At 39.9% G+C, this 25,319-nt stretch overlaps 1 protein-coding gene across 1 annotated transcript in view; it reads left to right on the forward strand.

The window, feature by feature from the left end:
• The window catches only part of LOC117334719 (phospholipid-transporting ATPase ID-like), a 112,540-nt gene that overhangs the window by 69,777 nt on the left and 17,444 nt on the right, over positions 1–25,319 (forward strand). The window contains 7 exon segments of the mRNA XM_033894511.1: positions 11,171–11,260; positions 11,549–11,720; positions 11,946–12,025; positions 12,500–12,601; positions 16,476–16,595; positions 18,282–18,379; positions 21,094–21,272. Of these exon segments, the coding sequence (XP_033750402.1) occupies positions 11,171–11,260; positions 11,549–11,720; positions 11,946–12,025; positions 12,500–12,601; positions 16,476–16,595; positions 18,282–18,379; positions 21,094–21,272 (841 nt within the window).

The following is a 25,319-nucleotide window of genomic DNA, read 5'->3' on the forward strand; positions in this document are numbered from 1 at the left end:
AATGTTTTGGGTCATGAGAATGCAGTGTACTGTAACATTAATAATCAGGTCACTGCGACCTTTTAAAGGTCAATTCTAAGTTTATTGTACTTTTAACTTTTTGGGTGTTTTATTTTCCAGATTTTTTTTTATTCTACTGTCATTGTGTCTCGCCATGACGATAGCCTGTGGTATATGGGAGACGTACACAGGCCAACATTTCCAGGCTTATCTCCCCTGGGAGACTTTCGTTCCCGGCTCGCCTTCCAAGGATGGAACTGTTGCTGAAGGCGCCACTGTTATATCTATGCTTGTGTTCTTTTCATACATCATCATATTTAATACTGTTGTGCCCATCTCTTTGTATGTCAGGTAAGTCTATTGTTAGGTGAGGCTATTGTTATGTAAGTCTATTGTTAGGTAAGTCTATTGTTAGGTAAGTCTATTGTTAGGTAAATCTATTGTTAGGTAAGGCTATTGTTAGGTAAGGCTATTATTATGTAAGGCTTTTGTTATGTGAGTCTATTGTTAGGTAAGTCTATTGTTATATAAGGTTATTGTTAGGTAAGTCTATTGTTAGGTAAGGCTATTGTTAGGTAAGGCTATTGTTATGTAAGTCTATTGTTAGGTAAGTCTATTGTTATATAAGGTTATTGTTAGGTAAGTCTATTGTTAGGTGAGGCTATTGTTATGTAAGGCTGTTGTTATGTAAGTCTATTGTTAGGTAAGTCTATTGTTAGGTAAGTCTATTGTTAGGTAAGTCTATTGTTAGGTGAGGCTATTGTTATGTAAGGCTGTTGTTATGTAAGTCTATTGTTAGGTAAGTCTATTGTTAGGTAAGGCTATTGTTAGGTAAATCTATTGTTAGGTAAGGCTATTGTTAGGTAAGTCTATTGTTAGGTAAGTCTATTGTTATGTAAGTCTATTGTTAGGTAAGTCTATTGTTATGTAAGTCTATGGTTAGGTAAGGCTTTTGTTTGGTAAATCTATTGTTAAGTAAGTCTATTGTTAGGTAAATCTCCATATAAGTAAGGAAAGTATCATGATTGTATCACATTGTGACTGAGATAGCTCAGTCAGTCGAGTATCGCCTTGTACTACTAAAACCTGAGGGAAGTGTTATGGTTGTGGTCTTTGTCTTTGAGGTAACATGTGACAAATGTAGAGTGTTTTTCACCTCTAAATGGCCCTAGCTGTTTATGAGGCAATTTAACCAACTAACTAACAACCAATCCTTACACCTCGATCATTGCAAGGTTAATGTGACACCTACAGGCCAAATATGAACGGGTACTATATGTGTATTTGATAAAAACAAAATCAACGTTTGAAATCCTGAAATGAACATCAGCTTCCCTGTAGACTTATATAGTGTGTTTTGATCTTGGTTGTATTTACCTTGAACAGTGTGGAGATATTCCGTCTGGCTAATAGCTTCTGGATTAACTGGGATGTGAAGATGTATTATAAGAAAGTGGACACACCTGCCAAGGCCAGGACTACAACACTTAATGAGGAACTGGGTCAGATAGAGTACATCTTCTCCGATAAAACTGGGACACTAACACAGGTGAGACTGAATCTCCGATAAAACTGGGACACTAACACAGGTGTGACTGAATCTCTGATAAAACTGGGACACTAACACAGGTGTGACTGAATCTCTGATAAAACTGGGACACTAACACAGGTGAGACTCAATCTCTGATAAACTGGGACATTAACACAGGTGTGACTCATCTCTGATAAAACTGGGACATTAACACAGGTGTGACTGAATCTCTGATAAAACTGGGACATTAACACAGGTGTGACTGAATCTCTGATAAAACTGGGACACTAACACAGGTGTGACTAAATCTCTGATAAAACTGGGACATTAACACAGGTGTGACTGAATCTCTGATAAAACTGGGATATTAACACAGGTGTGACTGAATCTCTGATAAAACTGGGATATTAACACAGGTGTGACTGAATCTCTGATAAAACTGGGACACTAACACTGGGAGACACGAATTTACTAGTTTTTTCATATTTTCTACTAATTCTGAAATTTTCACCCAATTTTTACCATAAAAGATCTAATTTAACCCAACCCAGTCCATTTTTTCAGCAACGTATCTAATTATGAATTTTCATGGCTAATTTTCGACGGTCAAAGCTAGTTCTGTGAATCATATCCAATTTAACATGACCACCGTTCTAATTCTATCGAGCTATCTAGAATCATGAACTTTACACTATTTATTTCATGACTATCTAAAAGTTTCCCCGACAGTTTAGAAATGTCCGACAGGGTCTATTTTGTTCTCCACTGACGCTAATTCTGCTCCTCGAATCTATATTGACGGAAGCAATCCAGTTTTCGTGAAATCGCCTAATATTAACGTCATGACGAATATTGCGAGATTCGCCCTCGGCGGTTCTGTCGCGCGGCAATACCAGCACTGCCAGCCGTAGACTACTTTACCTGGACAGCAGCCATCCGTGACCATCGAGTCCCGCGGCTAGCCTCGACTTGGGAGCGCTCAGCCGTGAAGCGGTCCTACCATAATCACCTATACTTACGATTGTCGGTACCGACTCAAATGATACAGACGATTCGTTCTCCACAATTAACAATATTATCGGAAATAAATACACTACATTTAACTAAATTTCATACGTCTAATTTAAAAATTCGTATAATGACAGGAAGGTGGTATAATAATATATATAAAGGAGATTTTTGCAATGAAAGTATTGGAGACGAGTTCCATCATCTATTTATGTTAAAGTGTACCCTGAACGAAAAACGATAATCAAATGTGTTATTCTTTGTAACCACCAAAGAAGAATGTCGAAAACCGCATCAAAATCGGTTGGCCGAAGTGCCGAGATATCGCACATCGAAGTACGGCGATTTGCACCTGTCGATCGACTGCTAATCAAGTATCGGTCAGTCACGCTGATTTGGAACTCTTCAGTCTATGACGTCACAGGTTGAACAGAGTGACTGGTATGGTGGCCAGTAGCATAGAGGACAGTGTGAACAGTATCAGTACAAATATGTTCGAATACGATCTGGACATGAGATTTGAGGTTGTTGAATTTGGCGAATATTGCCGACGAGAAGTCGGAATCCAACAATATAAGTTTGAGTTAAAAAAAAAAAAATAACATAGTGAAATTGACTCTGAAAATGACCACTTGGTTTACATGTATATTAGTTATGTGTTTACCATTTCTTACTCGTTACCAAAGAAAGCAACACAGCATCAACAAATTAAACTAAAATAATGTGCCATTTCATTCGCAAATTAATATTCAAATAAACATACCAACAATACAACAGTTCTGGATACTCTTGGTTTGTGAGAAAAAGACGAACACACGTACAGTAAATTCAAGCGTTATATTCTATGCAAAACCCGCTTTAGTCATGAAGGACACTTAATTTAGAAAGTAATATATTATAATCATCATGATCTACAATATACTAAATCTCTCTCCCGTATGAATACCAGTGTTAAAGTCTACAACAAACTTCTACATATACAGATTTTATCCCTTATTTTACATGTCATGGTCTCAGGGATCAAGGACGATTAAATGCTTGAGAAAGACATAATTTATATACGATCGTTGTCAGTGAAATTATATAAAAGTGATTCGCAACAATTATAATATAATTGACACTTTCTGTACAGGTATAAAGCATAGGTACTTATTAAAACCATTATTTTAGCTCCGTTTTTAATGATAAAACACAAACAATTTATTTCATCGTGACTAATCATAATTAATACTAAAATTTATAAACTCGTAATGATTTTCGTGTATGATTTTTTTTTCCCTCCAAATTTTATGTATTTTTTTGCTTTTATTTTTGTAATTGTGTCATTATTATGAAGTGATCGAGACCCTGGTGGTTTTGCTTTCAATTCGTGTCGCAAGTCATATCTTCACTTAAAAAAGGACTTTTAAAAGATGTATAAACATGTTCGGAGAATTACGAATTCTCAAGTTTGAATTGGTTAGTATACTGCTAAACAATTACCAGGTGTGAAATTACGGTCCACAAGCTCATCACACCTGGCTCTGCACCACAGGTGTCCGTGATTTCTGGTGTTCTAATCAGCACACGCCGTGAGTTCACGCGTTTGGTTTCTGTGCACTTCAAAGGAGTTCCGAAACATGGTTTTACAGGTTGTTTTGTACATAAATTGAGCTTGAATTTTATTAAGAATTGCGTTTATACTATAGGGAATACATTTTGTTGAAATCAAACACATTATTTTTGGAATTCAGTGAGTTTCGTTTTCTATACAAACGAATAAAAAATCATATCTCAAACGTTTGTCTATAGAATAATTAACCTAAATTACCTCATTCATATATGTACCCATGATGTTGAAATTTACTCTATGAATCTTGTCTGGGAGTTACTGAGCTTTCATGACACGTTTTATCAATTGCGGACAATTACCCAAAAATCACAAATAACGGTATAATTTCTGTTTTGGCTAATAAAAAAACCCCAAAATGATCAGCATTTATTTCACATCTTGAATGAATTGCATTTTAAACTTGTGTTACTAGAAGTATTATAACCGAAACAATACTGGTACATGTGTATGTAACAAACCTGTCATGCCCCCATAATAAAGGCTATATGATGTAAGTCATTATAAACGGCCGGTTATTCAAATGTCATACATGTTACAACGACCCGTTAAAATAAAAAAAATATGAATAAAATATTTTAATATAAATGTTATATACGACCTGTTATAATAGAAAATAGGTAAGATGATACACGCTGTATTTGGCCCGTTATAATAGAAAATTAGTAAGATGTTACATGTTGTGTATGGCTCGTTATGAGAGAAAATTAGTGAGATGCTACATGTTATATATGGCACCGTTTAAAAAGAAAGTTATATGTCCCTGGTTTCGGTAGCACTTGTTATTAACTAATTCACAAATATAACTCAGAGAGTTTATTCAGCACTTTCCTTTTTTTTTGTCTTATTCGCATTAATTACAGGCACGTGTTCACGTTTGTTTCTATATATTTCCTATATGGCGGCTCCGATCGTGTTCAACCTGTGACGTCACAGGTCAGAGGTCACCAAAACGAGGTATTCGGCTTTGGGCTTCAGGTGCGTTTCGAGAAAAATCACAATTACTCGGAAATGGGTCGGCCGATTTTGATGCGGTTTTCTGCATTCTTGTTTATTAATCAATACCAATAACATATTAAAATGTAATTTTTCATTCAGGGTACACTTTAACATATTGAAATGAAAATTATTCGTTCAAAATGCATCCCACAGTATTACTGTATTAAACCCCAAAATTCATAAAATGAGAGGTTTTAATATTATATGTTAAAATGCAAATTAAAGAGGGGGGATGTCCCTGTAAACCTTTTATTTTATTACCTAGCAGGGCTTTATTTCAAAAAAAGGGGAACGGAATTTGGAAAGAGCCCTTTAAAGGACAATGGGTAAAATGAAGGAGCTGAAAAGTTAGTTTTGTTTTTTAGGGTATTATGTTATTGTGTTTTAAATCAAAAATTTTTTTAGACATTTAAATTTATTTTTGTTTAAATTTTTGGATTTCCCTTTACTTTCTCTCTTTTTGTTTCCTTTTTAATTTTTTTCCCAAACGTTAAAAAAAAATGAAAAAATCCATTGTTTTGTTTTCCATTGTTTTTAAAAAAAGTTTGGAAAGGGGGGGGCTTTTTAAAATTTTTAAAAATTCTGCCAAACCCCATGCCTTTCCCCCCCTTGAAACAATAAAAATTTTTTAAAAAAAAAAACACCTATTTTTTGCTTGTTTTATTTAGGGAAATTGCATTTTACTTTTTTACATGATTCCAAAAAAGGGAATTTTGTAAGAAAAACATTTTAAAATCTTTCATTTCTTAGCAAAATTTGGGCCAAATTGTCTTATTATTAGAAAAAGAAATTTAAAGGGAAACCCCTATGATGTCGCACAAAAATCGTCGGCGAATCCCTAGGCAGGAAGTTTATCATTTTTTGACCATTAGTTTTACAGGGACCGCGGGTTTAAACCCGGGCGCCCATAGGGCCCGGAAAAAAATCCCCCAGTCCGGACGGGGAAAAGCCCCGGGGAAGGATTCCGTCCGTTATTTGTACCCCACCAGTCAGGAAAATTGGGATTTTTTCTGGAAAACCCAAATTTTGGGAAAGGAACGTACTTTTCATTTGTAAAATTTTCCCCCAATAATCGGACGATTTTTTTTCCCCCGAGGAGGGAAAAAAAAATGGAGCAAGTCAACGTGTCGACAGCTGACCAGACTATTGGGTGACCCCTGTGGAGTTAGGGAAAAGCGGACCGCCTTTTCAAAGGGAAAAGCCCCGGGTGTTTTACCTGTGTTTTCAAAAATGTTTAAATTTTTTTTTTTATAACCGGGGACCTTACCTTTTTTTTACGACCCCTTTTTTAAATTTAAGTATTTTTAAAGGTTTTATAGTATAGCCCGGTCTGCTTTTTTGAAAATTTAGTACAAAATTTTATTATAGTTATTTTACAGAAGGCAAAATTTTATAGGAAACAATATTTCATTTCGTTAATTAGCAAGAAATTTTCGGGAAAAACCAAAAGTACGTGATTTCCCATAATAAAACAATTTAAAAATGTAATAAATTTGACGGTAGTTAACATCATGAACACTGGTTTTGGGGTAAACAAAGGAATCGGGTTTTTTAACACCGTTTGTTTAAAAAGACGAACCCCATTGAAAGATGAAGGGTTTTTAATTTCATACACATTACGTATTAACAGTGATAAAAAGAAAATGGGTTGATTACACACAAATTAGTCAATAGTCGTATGATACTTAATTAAGCGTCACATTGTTAAGTTAATACGGGTTCAATAATTATCGGACTTCTTCGGTAGTTCTCGCTGGTGTAGCGTACTTTTAGATACATAGCTTGGGGTTTCTGGTACGTAAAAATCATAAAAAAAAACATGGACTGATGGTAAGTTGTAAAATCCGGGTCTTTTATTTAAGGTATTTAACGTTTGTAATTTCTACTTGTTTGTGAACCTCCGGGACGTGACACATGTGTGGTGTTTGTAGGACACATATGCCCGCTATAAATAAAACAACTTTCACTTTACATGTTCTTTTAAAAACAAAGTTTATTTTTTACTTTCTACAAAAGAAATCAAAAATCATATCAGAAACATAAGTATATTTATTGTTTAAAAAGTCTGACAATTAGACGTGTTTATGAAACGTCCCGGATTGTATGTAATCAAGGGAGATAACTCTTACACGACAATTTTTTGACCTGGTAGACAAAATTCGGCCAGTCCGGAAAACTCGTAATCCGGACGGTTTGGACTGGGAACGAAGGTGTTCGGATTATCGAGGGTCCACTGTACATCACAAGTTTGAATACAAACGTTTGATTCACGGTATCGGAGACATATGACATATCTGACGGTATTATAAAGATGAACGTGTTTTTGATAATATCAATATAATTGTGCATGTACATTTTTGTATGTGTATATGTATTTAGTGAAAATATTCTATTGTTCTGTGTAGGGGGGGGGGGGGGGGGGGGGGGGGATCATATGTATAAATATGTGTAGGTTATTTTCGAATCCCATGAGATCCAAATTGTACATAATATGTATATATCTAACCCGTACTCCACTTTGTGTTTGTATTTCTGTTATATATACCAATACAGCTGACCCGCTAAATCTGGACGCCGATAGTCCGTAAAACTCACAATCCCGACGGAAATGTCGGGGAACGAATTTCCGTAACGTTATATTTGTACTCACAAGTCCGGAAGTTCTGATTCCGAATCGGAGCTCCATATCGGAAACGAAATGTTAGTTAAGTAAATTCCAGCAGTAATCCGGACGTTTTTCTCATCACATAGATAAAAAGTCTGAGTTGGTCACCCGTGTCGACAGGTGAACAGGTAGTAGATCGCGGTCGCTTGACACACAGAGTAGTCATAGCAACCGCTGCGAGATCTTAGCCCCCGGCATTAACCGTACAATTTAGTTTTTGTAACGGTACCTTGGTTTTCTATACAGCGATCGAATCAATTAAAGGATTATAGACCGGTCTTTTTTTGTTTAAAATGTTTATTCAATTCAATCCTTACGACTTATAAGCATGCTGAAAATGACAGAATACAATTCTTCTATCTTCACTATTTTTAAAATGTAATTTAACGAAGATAGACAGCATCAATATACAATGTAATGACGATACAGATGTTATGACATTTCTGAGCGGTAATATCGAATGAATGAGTGGTGTGTGGAGTATACAATAGTGTAGTCATATTGCAAACATAGAAACTGATAAGAGTTGAAAACAAAAACAGCTATTCAGGCGATATCTAGAACGTGCTGTAAAACACAATTTCAAATTCTCTGATATCAATATATGTTATTCCGAAGTTAGCACGTACGAATCCATAAAGCTATATAGGATTATCACTGATCATATATAAGGAAAGAATATCTTTAATAACACGAAAAGTTTTATCAAATTTCAAATTCTTTATTGACTTTAGGCCATACGGCCCATAAGTACATATTATAAACATATTATTATTATCAGGTGTTTCACAAATTGAATTAAAAACATCGGCTTGGAACGACGACGCTTTGCTGATAATACTACTGATAAACCGTAAGGTTTAAAGTAATAAATGAATTGAATTGAATTGAAAGATTTTATTATATAACAAGTTGTTTTCTTTATGTCAAACGTAAGACATGATAGTTCAACACATCTTTTTTTTTTTTTTTTTACAAATCTTCTATTTCATGTTTGATTCATAATGACTATACTGGTCACACTATACACAACAAATATGCACAGAGAAGTCGGTTTCAACATGTTACATGAAATGCATACATATTATACCCTCGGCGTCATTATAAATGTATGGATAATAAAAAACAGTTCAATATTCAGTAAGAAACATCTATAGAATATCGGAGACACTATATAGGATTTATAGTTTAGTTGTTTTTCTATATCTCATCAGAGACTTGTATATCACAAGTCTCTAATCTCATCGATGTGATACATACAGTTTCAAATTTTCTTATTAGTAAGCTTGTATATATTAGAGCTCGGATAGTGTAACCCATTGCTAATTACAATATTCCTCTATATATAACCAGGGACGTATATAGTGGATATATAGGTCTCTGATGCAGGCATCTGTTCCAAAGAAGATGTACTTAGAGGTTCGGCAAATAACAAAAATGTTGATACCCGACAATAAACGTAAAGATAACGTTTGTACCTTCGAAGTCTTATATTGTAGGACTAATATACTTGTCATGTTAAATACAGAACCAGCTTATAGTTCATCCCAAAAAGGGGGCGGGGATTTACCTGTGCTCTCGCCTAAGGCAGGAAGCCAACCAGCAGGTTCAATTTAGAAATGCCCCAGGCCTTGTAATCAACAACTGTCCAGGTGTCCTTGTGAAGTGGATGACAAGAGGTTTTCGATACAATATTCTTTCTTTTATTAATACAATACAATACAATACAAAATATTTTATTAACGTGTCACGTGTCAATATTACAGATAAATAAAATACAGTAGAAGTCATAAAAACTTTACAAGTTGCATTAAAATTATATTCACATCCAGACTTATGAGACACAATATAGTAAAAAGTTCTGTTAAATATAGGTAAAACAGGATCTTCTGCGATACATCAGATAGAGTGAAGAAGCTAAAATAGGCTGAAGATCATCACTTGTCATAAGATAATGAAATTGTTCATATGGGTTTAATTCTAAAAAGTTTGGACAATAATTGCTTGCTTCACTAAATAAAATTCGCCTAATATCTGAATAAAACTCACAGTCAATTAAAAAATGGCGCTCGTCTTCTACTAATCCTGACTGACATAAAATACATTTCCTCTCATGTAATGCTAAGGGAGGACGAGAATACCGGCCTGTCTCTATTTTCAATTTCAAATTACCACAACGGAACTTGGCTAACGTTTGCCTATGCTTAAAATTTACAACAGTATATATATATGATTCTGGGGTAAAAACAGATTTAAACGTACGGTAAGTACGCAACTTAATCGTTATTGATACAAAATTTGCCTCAATTGAATAACAATAAATATGTAATCGTCGTATTGTGAATGTAATACTTTTATTTTTTCAGGTGTCTTATGATATTGATGTACATGCAGCACATTTAATGAAAATTTAACTGGAACAATCTGCAAAAAAGTGAATGTATCGTATGTGATATCAGAATATAGATATACATCATGTGATATACATAATGTATGTATCTTATCGTGTATGTATCGCATATTTATAGCTTGAACACTTAATTTGAGTTGGTACCGACACCGTATAGGTGATTATGGTAGGACCGCTTCACGGCTGAGCGCTCCCAAGTCGAGGCTAGCCGCGGGACTCGATGGTCACGGATGGCTGCTGTCCAGGTAAGTAGTCTACGGCTGGCAGTGCTGGTATTGCCGCGCGACAGAACCGCCCGAGGCGAATCTCGCAATATTCGTCATGACGTTTAATATTAGGCGATTTTCACGAAAACTGGATTGCTCCGTCAATATTAGATTCGAGGAGCAGAATTAGCGTCAGTGGAGAACAAAATAGACCCTGTCGGACATTTCTAGACTGTCGGGGAAACTTTTAGATAGTCATGAAATAAATAGTGTAAAGTTCATGATTTCTAGATAGCTCGATAGAATTAGACGGTGGTCATGTTAAATTGGATATGATTCACAGAACTAGCTTTGACCGTCGAAAATTAGCCATGAAAATTCATAATTAGATACGATGCTGAAAAAATGGACTGGGTTGGGTTAAATTAGATCTTTTTTGGTAAAATTGGTGAAAATTTCAGAATTAGTAGAAAATATGAAAAAACTAGTACATTCGTGTCTCCCAGTGTAACACAGGTGAGACTGAATCTCTGATAAAACTGGGATGTTAACACAGGTGTGACTGAATCTCTGATAAAACTGGGATATTAACTCCCTGTAATGATAAAGATTAAGAACCTTATTCCCCCTTCGGGGTTGTTTCATTCCCTATACTATGATATGGAATGAATTTAATAAATCTACCAGGTCTCAGTTTAAGTTTACTGCTCATTAATATGGAATCATAAAATTTCTTTTTCAGAATATAATGACATTCAACAAGTGTTCTATAGACGGTAAATCCTATGGTGATGCGTATGACGAGTTCGGGAACGCTGTTGAAGTCATGGAAGTAAGCTAAATTATGAAACATTAGAAATTGATTGTAAAAATGATATTTACACAATAATGTTAAAAGAGCAGTAAATGTTAATTGTTTTCAAAACTTCATTGTTACTTTATCAGAGCTGCCAACTCTTACGATTTAGGCGTGATTATTATAACAGATTTGTTTTAAGACTGTAGGATGAAAACATGTACAGACTAGTGTTATTATAATGGACTATTATATATGATATAAATATAACAAGCGAAAAAATTCCAATTTACCATGTAATGCTCTACTTTCTGGTTTTTACAGCATACACCAAAAGTCGATTTTTCTGACAACCCATACTTTGAGCCGAGTTTTGAGTTCTACGACTCGCAGCTGTTAACAGCTATTCGTAATGGCCCGAATGGAAACCCACGGGCCTATAGGTTTTTTTACATCCTGGCCCTCTGTCACACTGTCATGCCGGAGGTTAAAGATGGTGAGTTTTGGTTTATTCATTAACAGATGACCTCTATATATGCTATTTGTCACCTGTTCTGGTGTAGTCGTTAACAGGTAACATTGGTTTATTATATCTTACCTGTTTTGGTTTACTCATTAACAGGTAACATTGGTTTATTATATCTTACCTGTTTTGGTTTAGTTGTTAACAGGTAACATTGGTTTGTTATATTTTACCTGTTTTTGGTTTACTCGTTAACAGGTAACCTTGAATACCAGGCCCAGTCACCTGATGAAGGAGCTTTGGTTGGTGCTGCTAGGAACTTTGGCTTTGTGTTCAAGGTAAACTCTTAACCTCGACTACTGGACGGACACTGTAGATATACCTATTTTACCAATAATCTTATCTTTATAGCACATTTTTGCACCGAAAATGTTTTCTACAGCATTTTATTGTGCAGGGTTCACAAATTCATCGTCTTGCTTAATCTGTTGAAATTCAATTGTACCCTAAGATTTGATTTCACCAAACTAAATATATATACAGTACCTATAGACTTTTGTCATTTCTCTTATTGTTACGGATTACATCTATTGAATGTGACAGCAGGCATTGTGTGAAGCCATTTATTGGTACACTACTTTATATATAATCTCTATTTATTTTTAACATTTCATTCATTTTCAAATGTCTCTTCTTTAAGTCATTCTTTGGACTTACTGTATAAAAAAAACTCTGATAACTAAATAAGCAACAGAGTTTGAATATCTTTTGCTGATCAAGCACGTAAAATTAATTTGGGTTTCTATTTTCAGTCCAGGACACCACAAACCATCACTATTGAAGTGATGGGAAAGGAAGAAGTGTATGAACTGTTGTGTATTCTCGACTTTAACAATGTCCGGAAAAGGATGTCTGTGAGTGTTACTGACCGAGTACCGTACTTATTCTGTAATAAGCCGGGGACAAACACATAAACTTAGACTCAATGTCGGGAGTTATTGCATGGTTGGGATTTTGTGTGCCCACCCTTGACAGTTCTAGTTATGTCTGGGGTACCCCTACCCACAGTTATGTCTGGGGTACCCCTACCCACAGTTATGTCTGGGGTACCCCTACCTACAGTTATGTCTGGGGCACCCCTACCTACAGTTATGTCTGGGGTACCCCTACCTACAGTTATGTCTGGGGCACCCCTACCCACAGTTCTAGTTATGTCTGGGGTACCCCTACCCACAGTTCTAGTTATGTCTGGGGTACCCCCACCCACAGTTCTAGTTATGTCTGGGGTACCCCTACCCACAGTTATGTCTGGGGTACCCCTACCCACAGTTATGTCTGGGGTACCCCTACCCACAGTTATGTCTGGGGTACCCCTACCTACAGTTCTAGTTATGTCTGGGGTACCCCTACCCACAGTTCTAGTTATGTCTGGGGTACCCCTACCCACAGTTATGTCTGGGGTACCCCTACCCACAGTTATGTCTGGGGTACCCCTACCCTACAGTTATGTCTGGGGCACCCCTACCCACAGTTCTAGTTATGTCTGGGGTACCCCTACCCACAGTTCTAGTTATGTCTGGGGTACCCCCACCCACAGTTCTAGTTATGTCTGGGGTACCCCTACCCACAGTTCTAGTTATGTCTGGGGTACCCCTACCCACAGTTATGTCTGGGGTACCCCTACCCACAGTTATGTCTGGGGTACCCTTACCCACAGTTATGTCTGGGGTACCCCTACCCACAGTTATGTCTGGGGTACCCCTACCCACAGTTCTAGTGATGTCTGGGGTACCCCTACCCACAGTTATGTCTGGGGTACCCCTACCCACAGTTATGTCTGGGGTACCCCAGCCCCCCAGTTATTGTCTGGGGTACCCCTACCCACAGTTATGTCTGGGGTACCCCTACCCACAGTTCTAGTTATGTCTGTGGTACCCCTACCCACAGTTATGTCTGGGGTACCCCTACCCACAGTTATGTCTGGGGTACCCCTACCCACAGTTCTAGTCATGTCTGGGGTACCCCCTACCGACAGTTATGTCTGGGGTACCCCTACCCACAGTTCTAGTGATGTCTGGGGTACCCTACCACAGTCTATGTCTGGGGTACCCCTACCCACGTTCTAGTTATGTCTGGGGTACCCCTACCCACAGTAATGTCTGGGGTACCCCTACCCACAGTTATGTCTGGGTACCCCTACCCACAGTTCTAGTCATGTCTGGGGTACCCCCTACCCACAGTTATGTCTGGGGTACCCCTACCCACAGTTCTAGTTATGTCTGGGGTACCCTACCCACAGTTCTGTTATGTCTGGGGGACCCCTACCTCCACAGTTATGTCTGGGGTACCCCTACCCACAGTTCTAGTTATGTCTGGGGTACCCCTACCCACAGTTCTAGTGATGTCTGGGGTACCCCTACCCACAGTTCTAGTGATGTCTGGGGTACCCCTACCCACAGTTCTAGTTATGTCTGGGGTACCCCTACCCACAGTTCTAGTGATGTCTGGGGTACCCCTACCCACAGTTATGTCTGGGGTACCCCTACCCACAGTTATGTCTGGGGTACCCCTACCCACAGTTCTAGTGATGTCTGGGGTACCCCTACCCACAGTTCTAGTTATGTCTGGGGTACCCCTACCCACAGTTCTAGTTATGTCTGGGGTACCCCTACCCACAGTTCTAGTTATGTCTGGGGTACCCCTACCCACAGTTATGTCTGGGTTACCCCTACCCACAGTTCTAGTTATGTCTGGGGTACCCCTACCCACAGTTATGTCTGGGGTACCCCTACCTACAGTTATGTCTGGGGTACCCCTACCCACAGTTCTAGTTATGTCTGGGGTACCCCTACCCACAGTTATGTCTGGGGTACCCCTACCCACAGTGATGTCTGGGGTACCCCTACCCACAGTTCTAGTGATGTCTGGGGTACCCCTACCGACAGTTCTAGTTATGTCTGGGGTACCCCTACCCACAGTTATGTCTGGGGTACCCCTACCCACAGTTATGTCTGGGGTACCCCTACCCACAGTTCTAGTTATGTCTGGGGTACCCCTACCCACAGTTCTAGTTATGTCTGGGGTACCCCTACCCACAGTTATGTCTGGGGTACCCCTACCCACAGTTATGTCTGGGGTACCCCTACCCACAGTTATGTCTGGGGTACCCCTACCCACAGTTCTAGTTATGTCTGGGGTACCCCTACCCACAGTTCTAGTTATGTCTGGGGTACCCCTACCCACAGTTCTAGTTATGTCTGGGGTACCCCTACCCACAGTTATGTCTGGGGTACCCCTACCCACAGTTCTAGTGATGTCTGGGGTACCCCTACCCACAGTTATGTCTGGGGTACCCCTACCCACAGTTCTAGTTATGTCTGGGGTACCCCTACCCACAGTTATGTCTGGGGTACCCCTACCCACAGTTCTAGTTATGTCTGGGGTACCCCTACCCACAGTGATGTCTGGGGTACCCCTACCTACAGTTATGTCTGGGGTACCCCTACCCACAGTTCTAGTGATGTCTGGGGTACCCCTACCCACAGTTCTAGTGATGTCTGGGGTACCCCTACCCACAGTTCTAGTTATGTCTGGGGTACCCCTACCCACAGTTCTAGTTATGTCTGGGGTACCCCTACCCACAGTTATGTCTGGGGTACCCCTACCCACAGTTCTAGTTATGTCTGGGGTACCCTTACCCACAGTTCTAGTTATGTCTGGGGTACCCCTACCCACAGTTCTAGTCATGTCTGGGGTACCCCTACCCACAGTTATGTCTGGGGTACCCCTACCCACAGTTCTAGTTATGTCTGGGGTACCCCTACCCACAGTTCTAGTTATGTCTGGGGTACCCCTACCCACAGTTCTAGTTATGTCTGGGGTACCCCTACCCACAGTTCTAGTTATGTCTGGGGTACCCCTACCCACAGTTATGTCTGGGGTACCCCTATACCCACAGTTCTAGTTATGTCTGGGGTACCCCTACCCACAGTTCTAGTTATGTCTGGGGTACCCCTACCCACAGTTCTAGTTATGTTTGGGGTACCCCTACCCACAGTTATGTCTGGGGTACCCCTACCCACAGTTCTAGTTATGTCTGGGGTACCCCTACCCACAGTTCTAGTTATGTCTGGGGTACCCCTACCCACAGTTATGTCTGGGGTACCCCTACCCACAGTTCTAGTGATGTCTGGGGTACCCCTACCCACAGTTATGTCTGGGGTACCCCTACCCACAGTTCTTGTTATGTCTGGGGTACCCCTACCCACAGTTATGTCAGGGGTACCCCTACCCACAGTTCTAGTGATGTCTGGGGTACCCCTACCCACAGTTATGTCAGGGGTACCCCTACCCACAGTTCTAGTGATGTCTGGGGTACCCCTACCCACAGTTATGTCTGGGGTACCCCTACCCACAGTTCTAGTTATGTCTGGGGTACCCCTACCCACAGTTATGTCTGGGTTACCCGTACCCACAGTTCTAGTTATGTCTGGGGTACTAAGATTGGCGTGTTTTGTATGACAATACATTTTGGTATACAAAGTAGCAGTTATTGTGTCCTTTCAAGTTTGGAAATGTAGGCGGGGTATAAGTACTGGCATGAAAATGTTTTTAATTTGTTTCCCTTTTGATGGAAACCCTGGACAATTGACTATATGAATAGTTTTTACAATGAAAGTTATGAAATTCCTAGTATCACTTGTTTGTGACTAGATTTGTGGTATATTAAATACCAAGTAACACTTGTTTGTGACTAGATTTGTGGTAAATGTGTCTAATCTTTTACAGGTAATTGTCAAAAAAGATGGAAAGATCAAGCTCCTTTGTAAAGGTGCAGATTCTGTGATCTACGAGAGACTGGACTCCAGCTGTGATAATGCCAAAGAGTTATGTACTCATCATCTAAATGTAGGTCACCAATCTCACCAGCTAGGGTATATCCTCGTCTATACCATTATAATGTAGGTCACCAATCTTACCAGCTATGGTATATTCTTGTCTATACCATTATAATGTAGGTCACCAATCTAACCAGCTAGGGTATATCCTCGTCTATACCATTATAATGTAGGTCACCAAACTGACCAGCTAGGGTATATCCTTGTCTATACCATTATATACTCATCATCTAAATGTAGGTCACCAATCTGACCAGCTTGGGTATATCCTCGTCTATACCATTATAATGTAGGTCACCAATCTTACCAGCTAGGGTATATCCTCGTCTACCATTATAATGTAGGTCACCAAACTGACCAGCTAGGGTATATCCTTGTCTATACCATTATAATATAGGTCACCAAACTGACCAGCTTGGGTATATCCTCGTCTATACCATTATAATGTAGGTCACCAATCTTACCAGCTAGGGTATATCCTTATCTATACCATTATATACTCATCATCTAAATGTAGGTCACCAATCTTACCAGCTAGGGTATATCCTTGTCTATACCATTATAATGTAGGTCACCAATCTAACCAGCTAGGGTATATCCTTGTCTATACCATTATATACTCATCATCTAAATGTAGGTCACCAAACTGACCAGCTAGGGTATATCCTCGTCTATACCATTATAATGTAGGTCACCAATCTTACCAGCTAGGGTATATCCTCGTCTATACCATTATAATGTAGGTCACCAATCTTACCAGCTAGGGTATATCCCCGTCTACCATTATAATGTAGGTCACCAAACTGACCAGCTAGGGTATATCCTCGTCTATACCATTATAATGTAGGTCACCAATCTTACCAGCTAGGGTATATCCCCGTCTACCATTATAATGTAGGTCACCAATTTAACCAGCTAGGGTATATCCTTGTCTATACCATTATAATGTAGGTCACCAATCTTACCAGCTAGGGTATATCCTTGTCTATACCATTATATACTCATCATCTAAATGTAGGTCACCAATTTAACCAGCTAGGGTATATCCTTGTCTATACCATTATAATGTAGGTCACCAATCTCACCAGCTAGGGTATATCCTCGTCTATACCATTATATACTCATCATCTAAATGTAGGTCACCAATCTTACCAGCTAGGGTATATCCTTGTCTATACCATTATATACTCATCATCTAAATGTAGGTCACCAATCTTACCAGCTAGGGTATATCCTCGTCTATACCATTATAATGTAGGTCACCAATCTTACCAGCTAGGGTATATCCTCATCTACTGCACCACAACTTTTATTTTCTTTCTATTTTAGGGAATAATTTTAGTATTTTTATGGACAGTGAATAGGGAAGGGCAGATAACTCTAAACAAAATCAAGTGAAGTTATTTTTCAGATTAAAAATTATATACATATTCAAGATATCCAAACAATATAAAATAAGTGAAAAAAAGAAAAGATAAAGAAGATTTTGATATAATTGAAGGTCTATAATCAATGAATTAAATTAAAATTTGTTTGTTTTTCAGAAAAAATGAATATGCATCAATTGATCTTCCCTTGTGTACATGTGTTCTGTTTTAAAGTAGAAATCCAAAAATAAAAATAAATTGTTTTGGGGGAACACATGATTATTAACCTGGAAAACAGTAAACTAATTTATATCACTCTTTATTTACAGGAATTTGCTCAGGATGGCCTACGGACACTATGTCTGGCTGAAAAAGAAATCCCCCAAAATGTTTGGGAGAGTTGGAAAAAGAAACACCATGAAGCCAGGTAGAAACCATAACCATTGTCACCATCCACGACCATTATGTGTGACTAAACATATTACAGGCTTTTCCATAAATATCTTTTTAAAATATATAAATATCAGATTTGATCCTACATATTAGATTTGGTCCTACATATCATGTTTGATCCTACATACCAGATTTGATCCTAGATAACAGATTTGATCCTAGATAACAGATTTGATCCTACATATAAGTTTGATCCTACATATCAGATTTGATCCTAGATAACAGATTTGATCCTACATATCAGATTTGATCCTACATATCATGTTTGATCCTACATATTAGATTTGATCCTACATACCAGATTTAATCCTAGATAACAGATTTGATCCTATATATCAGATTATCCCAATATCAGATTTGATCCTACATATCAGATTTGATCCTACATATCAGATTTGATCCTACATATCATGTTTGATCCTACATATCAGATTTGATCCTACATATCAGATTATCCCAATATTAGATTTGATCCTACATATCAGATTATCCCAATATTAGATTTGATCCTACATATCAGATTATCCCAATATTAGATTTGGTCCTACATATTAGATTTGATCCTACATATCAGATTTGATCCTACATATCATGTTTGATCCTACATATCAGATTTGATCCTACATATCAGATTTGATCCTACATACCAGATTTGATCCTAGATAACAGATTTGATCCTACATATCATGTTTGATCCTACATATCAGATTTGATTCTACATATCAGATTTGATCCTACATATTAGATTTGGTCCTACATATTAGATTTGGTCCTACATATCATGTTTGATCCTACATACCAGATTTGATCCTACATACCAGATTTGATCCTAGATAACAGATTTGATCCTAGATAACAGATTTGATCCTACATATCAGATTTGATCCTACATATCAGATTTGATCCTACATACCAGATTTGATCCTAGATAACAGATTTGATCCTAGATAACAGATTTGATCCTAGATAACAGATTTGATCCTACATATAAGTTTGATCCTACATACCAGATTTGATCCTAGATAACAGATTTGATCCTAGATAACAGATTTGATCCTACATACCAGATTTGATCCTACATACCAGATTTGATCCTAGATAACAGATTTGATCCTAGATAACAGATTTGATCCTAGATAACAGATTTGATCCTACATATAAGTTTGATCCTACATATCAGATTTGATCCTAGATAACAGATTTGATCCTACATATAAGTTTGATCCTACATATCAGATTTGATCCTACATATCATGTTTGATCCTACATATTAGATTTGATCCTACATACCAGATTTAATCCTAGATAACAGATTTGATCCTAGATAACAGATTTGATCCTATATATCAGATTATCCCAATATCAGATTTGATCCTACATATCAGATTTGATCCTACATATCATGTTTGATCCTACATATTAGATTTGATCCTACATACCAGATTTGATCCTAGATAACAGATTTGATCCTACATATCAGATTATCCCAATATTAGATTTGATCCAACATATCAGATTATCCCAATATTAGATTTGATCCTACATATTAGATTTGATCCTACATATCAGATTTGGTCCTACATATCATGTTTGATCCTACATATATCAGATTTGGTCCTACATATCATGTTTGATCCTACATATCAGATTTGATTCTACATATCAGATTTGATCCTACATATTAGATTTGGTCCTACATATTAGATTTGGTCCTACATATCAGATTTGATCCTTCACATATCAGATTATCCCAATATCAGATTTTATCCTCTACAGTAAATACCCACTTACTCTAACCTTCATTCCTTGAATGCTCCCTATTCGTCAAACTGTTTACTTGGTCCTAAAGTTTTAATCAGCTCTCTCGTGTATGATCTGTTTTTTTCAATGTAAAAAACTGAATCAACACTTAAGGATTGAATCTTGATTTGGTCGATTTCATGGGGTCATGAATTGAGTTGCTCTTGAGACAAATTCAACATGAACTGCGAGTTCCGGATTGTGCATGTCTAGTCGGTCGAGTAAAATAGTCCGCAATTTTAGGATTAAAAACAGCATTATTTTGTCAAAATAGAAGTATCTAGCATATCTGGTCTTTCATAAAATACTAGAATACATTATAAATTTGATAATTTTAATAATTGTTCTATGTTTATAACGACAATGTAGATAAAGAGAAATAGTTCCGCGGAAGGATTTTAACCATGCATGTATTCATACGCACTGTTCAGTGTTAATCTGGTCAAATTCATGAGCAAATGAAACAGGTTAAATTTGGTAGTTTCATTGAGTCCAACTTGAGTCTAAATTGAAATATTAAAATATGTGGTATATATTAATTTGTTTTTTGTCATAGACGTACAGCAATAATAAAACATACAATCTATTAACCTATACATCTCTTTTGATCAAAGTCTTGGCATTTTTTCTGGGCTGATTGCCACGAACTTTCAATTGAGTTTGCCAAAAAAAAATCTTACTTTATGTTCTTTATCAATTCTAGAGTTGCAAATGGAGATATTGTACCAGCTAGAGTCAGGTATTCTCTGACTTATTTGACTAATTTGTAGGCAACATCAAAACTAGGATATCAAAGATTCCATACTCCATATTAAAACTTTATCAATATACATAAAAAGATTACAGATCAAATTGATAGACAGTCATGCATATAACTTTTTTTTCTAGTACATCTTTACAAGATCGAGAGGAAAAGGTGGATAATGCTTACGAAGAAATTGAACAAAATCTGATTCTCATTGGAGCTTCAGCCATCGAAGACAAATTACAAGATGGTGTTCCTGATGCCATTGCAAATCTGGCAGATGCTGGGATCAAAATCTGGGTACTTACTGGAGACAAACAAGGTACAGGGGTCGTCAGGGGGAATCTGGGTACTTACTGGAGACAAACAGAGTACAGGGGTCGTCAAGGGGAATCTGGGTACTTACTGGAGACAAACAGAGTACAGGGGTCGTCAAGGGGAATCTGGGTACTTACTGGAGACAAACAGAGTACAGGGGTCGTCAGGGGGAATCTGGGTACTTACTGGAGACAAACAAGGTACAGGGGTCGTCAGGGGGAATCTGGGTACTTACTGGAGACAAACAAGGTACAGGGGTCGTCTAGGGGAATCTGGGTACTTACTGGAGACAAACAAGGTACAGGGGTCGTCAAGGGGGATCTGGGTACTTACTGGAGACAAACAAGGTACAGGGGTCGTCAAGGGGAATCTGGGTACTTACTGGAGACAAACAAGGTACAGGGGTCATCAAGGGGAATCTGGGTACTTACTGGAGACAAACAAGGTACAGGGGTCGTCAAGGGGAATCTGGGTACTTACTGGAGACAAACAAGGTACAGGGGTCGTCAAGGGGAATCTGGGTACTTACTGGAGACAAACAAGGTACAGGGGTCGTCAAGGGGAATCTGGGTACTTACTGGAGACAAACAAGGTACAGGGGTCGTCAAGGGGAATCTGGGTACTTACTGGAGACAAACAGAGTACAGGGGTCGTCAGGGGGAATCTGGGTACTTACTGGAGACAAACAGAGTACAGGGGTCGTCAGGGGGAATCTGGGTACTTACTGGAGACAAACAAAGTACAGGGGTCGTCAAGGGGAATCTGGGTACTTACTGGAGACAAACAAGGTACAGGGGCCGTCAAGGGGAATCTGGGTACTTACTGGAGACAAACAAGGTACAGGGGTCGTCAAGGGGAATCTGGGTACTTACTGGAGACAAACAAGGTACAGGGGCCGTCAAGGGGAATCTGGGTACTTACTGGAGACAAACAAGGTACAGGGGTCGTCAGGGGGAATCTAGGTACTTACTGGAGACAAACAAGGTACAGGGGTCGTCAAGGGGAATCTGGGTACTTACTGGAGACAAACAAGGTACAGGGGTCGTCAAGGGGAATCTGGGTACTTACTGGAGACAAACAAGGTACAGGGGTCGTCAAGGGGAATCTGGGTACTTACTGGAGACAAACAAGGTACAGGGGTCGTCAAGGGGAATCTGGGTACTTACTGGAGACAAACAAGGTACAGGGGTCATCAAGGGGAATCTGGGTACTTACTGGAGACAAACAAGGTACAGGGGTCGTCAAGGGGAATCTGGGTACTTACTGGAGACAAACAAGGTACAGGGGTCGTCAAGGGGAATCTGGGTACTTACTGGAGACAAACAAGGTACAGGGGTCGTCAAGGGGAATCTGGGTACTTACTGGAGACAAACAAGGTACAGGGGTCGTCAAGGGGAATCTGGGTACTTACTGGAGACAAACAGAGTACAGGGGTCGTCAGGGGGAATCTGGGTACTTACTGGAGACAAACAGAGTACAGGGGTCGTCAGGGGGAATCTGGGTACTTACTGGAGACAAACAAAGTACAGGGGTCGTCAAGGGGAATCTGGGTACTTACTGGAGACAAACAAGGTACAGGGGCCGTCAAGGGGAATCTGGGTACTTACTGGAGACAAACAAGGTACAGGGGTCGTCAAGGGGAATCTGGGTACTTACTGGAGACAAACAAGGTACAGGGGCCGTCAAGGGGAATCTGGGTACTTACTGGAGACAAACAAGGTACAGGGGTCGTCAGGGGGAATCTAGTTACTTACTGGAGACAAACAAGGTACAGGGGTCGTCAAGGGGGAATCTGGGTACTTACTGGAGACAAACAAGGTACAGGGGTCGTCAAGGGGAATCTGGGTACTTACTGGAGACAAACAAGGTACAGGGGTCGTCAAGGGGAATCTGGGTACTTACTGGAGACAAACAAGGTACAGGGGTCGTCAAGGGGAATCTAGTTACTTACTGGAGACAAACAAGGTACAGGGGTCGTCAAGGGGAATCTGGGTACTTACTGGAGACAAACAAGGTACAGGGTCGTCAAGGGGAATCTGGGTACTTACTGGAGACAAACAAGGTACAGGGGTCGTCAAGGGGAATCTAGTTACTTACTGGAGACAAACAAGGTACAGGGGTCGTCAAGGGGAATCTGGGTACTTACTGGAGACAAACAGAGTACAGGGGTCGTCAAGGGGAATCTGGGTACTTACTGGAGACAAACAAGGTACAGGGGTCGTCAAGGGGAATCTGGGTACTTACTGGAGACAAACAAGGTACAGGGGTCGTCAGGGGGAATCTGGGTACTTACTGGAGACAAACAAGGTACAGGGGTCGTCAAGGGGGAATCTGGGTACTTACTGGAGACAAACAAGGTACAGGGGTCGTCAAGGGGAATCTGGGTACTTACTGGAGACAAACAAGGTACAGGGGTCGTCAGGGGGAATCTGGGTACTTACTGGAGACAAACAAGGTACAGGGGTCGTCAAGGGGGAATCTGGGTACTTACTGGAGACAAACAAGGTACAGGGGTCGTCAAGGGGAATCTGGGTACTTACTGGAGACAAACAAGGTACAGGGGTCGTCAAGGGGAATCTGGGTACTTACTGGAGACAAACAAGGTACAGGGGTCGTCAAGGGGAATCTGGGTACTTACTGGAGACAAACAAGGTACAGGGGTCGTCAGGGGAATCTGGGTACTTACTGGAGACAAACAAGGTACAGGGGTCGTCAGGGGGAATCTGGGTACTTACTGGAGACAACAAGGTACAGGGGTCGTCAGGGGGAATCTGGGTACTTACTGGAGACAAACAAGGTACAGGGGTCGTCAGGGGAATCTGGGTACTTACTGGAGACAAACAAGGTACAGGGGTCGTCAAGGGGAATCTGGGTACTTACTGGAGACAAACAAGGTACAGGGGTCGTCAAGGGGAATCTGGGTACTTACTGGAGACAAACAAGGTACAGGGGTCGTCAAGGGGAATCTGGGTACTTACTGGAGACAAACAAGGTACAGGGGTCGTCAAGGGGAATCTGGGTACTTACTGGAGACAAACAAGGTACAGGGGTCGTCAAGGGGAATCTGGGTACTTACTGGAGACAAACAAGGTACAGGGGTCGTCAGGGGAATCTGGGTACTTACTGGAGACAAACAAGGTACAGGGGTCGTCAAGGGGAATCTGGGTACTTACTGGAGACAAACAAGGTACAGGGGTCGTCAAGGGGAATCTGGGTACTTACTGGAGACAAACAAGGTACAGGGGTCGTCAAGGGGAATCTGGGTACTTACTGGAGACAAACAAGGTACAGGGGTCGTCAAGGGGAATCTGGGTACTTACTGGAGACAAACAAGGTACAGGGGTCGTCAAGGGGAATCTGGGTACTTACTGGAGACAAACAAGGTACAGGGGTCGTCAAGGGGAATCTGGGTACTTACTGGAGACAAACAAGGTACAGGGGTCGTCAAGGGGAATCTGGGTACTTACTGGAGACAAACAAGGTACAGGGGTCGTCAAGGGGAATCTGGGTACTTACTGGAGACAAACAAGGTACAGGGGTCGTCAGGGGGAATCTGGGTACTTACTGGAGACAAACAAGGTACAGGGGTCGTCAGGGGGAATCTGGGTACTTACTGGAGACAAACAAGGTACAGGGGTCGTCAGGGGGAATCTGGGTACTTACTGGAGACAAACAAGGTACAGGGGTCGTCAAGGGGGAATCTGGGTACTTACTGGAGACAAACAAGGTACAGGGGTCGTCAGGGGGAATCTGGGTACTTACTGGAGACAAACAAGGTACAGGGGTCGTCAAGGGGAATCTGGGTACTTACTGGAGACAAACAAGGTACAGGGGTCGTCAGGGGAATCTGGGTACTTACTGGAGACAAACAAGGTACAGGGGTCGTCAGGGGGAATCTGGGTACTTACTGGAGACAAACAAGGTACGGGGTCGTCAAGGGGAATCTGGGTACTTACTGGAGACAAACAGAGGTACAGGGGTCGTCAAGGGGAATCTGGGTACTTACTGGAGACAAACAAGGTACAGGGGTCGTCAGGGGAATCTGGGTACT

The sequence above is a fragment of the Pecten maximus genome, chromosome 9 (genome assembly GCF_902652985.1).
Source record: "Pecten maximus chromosome 9, xPecMax1.1, whole genome shotgun sequence".
NCBI classification, from domain to species: Eukaryota; Metazoa; Mollusca; class Bivalvia; order Pectinida; family Pectinidae; genus Pecten; species Pecten maximus.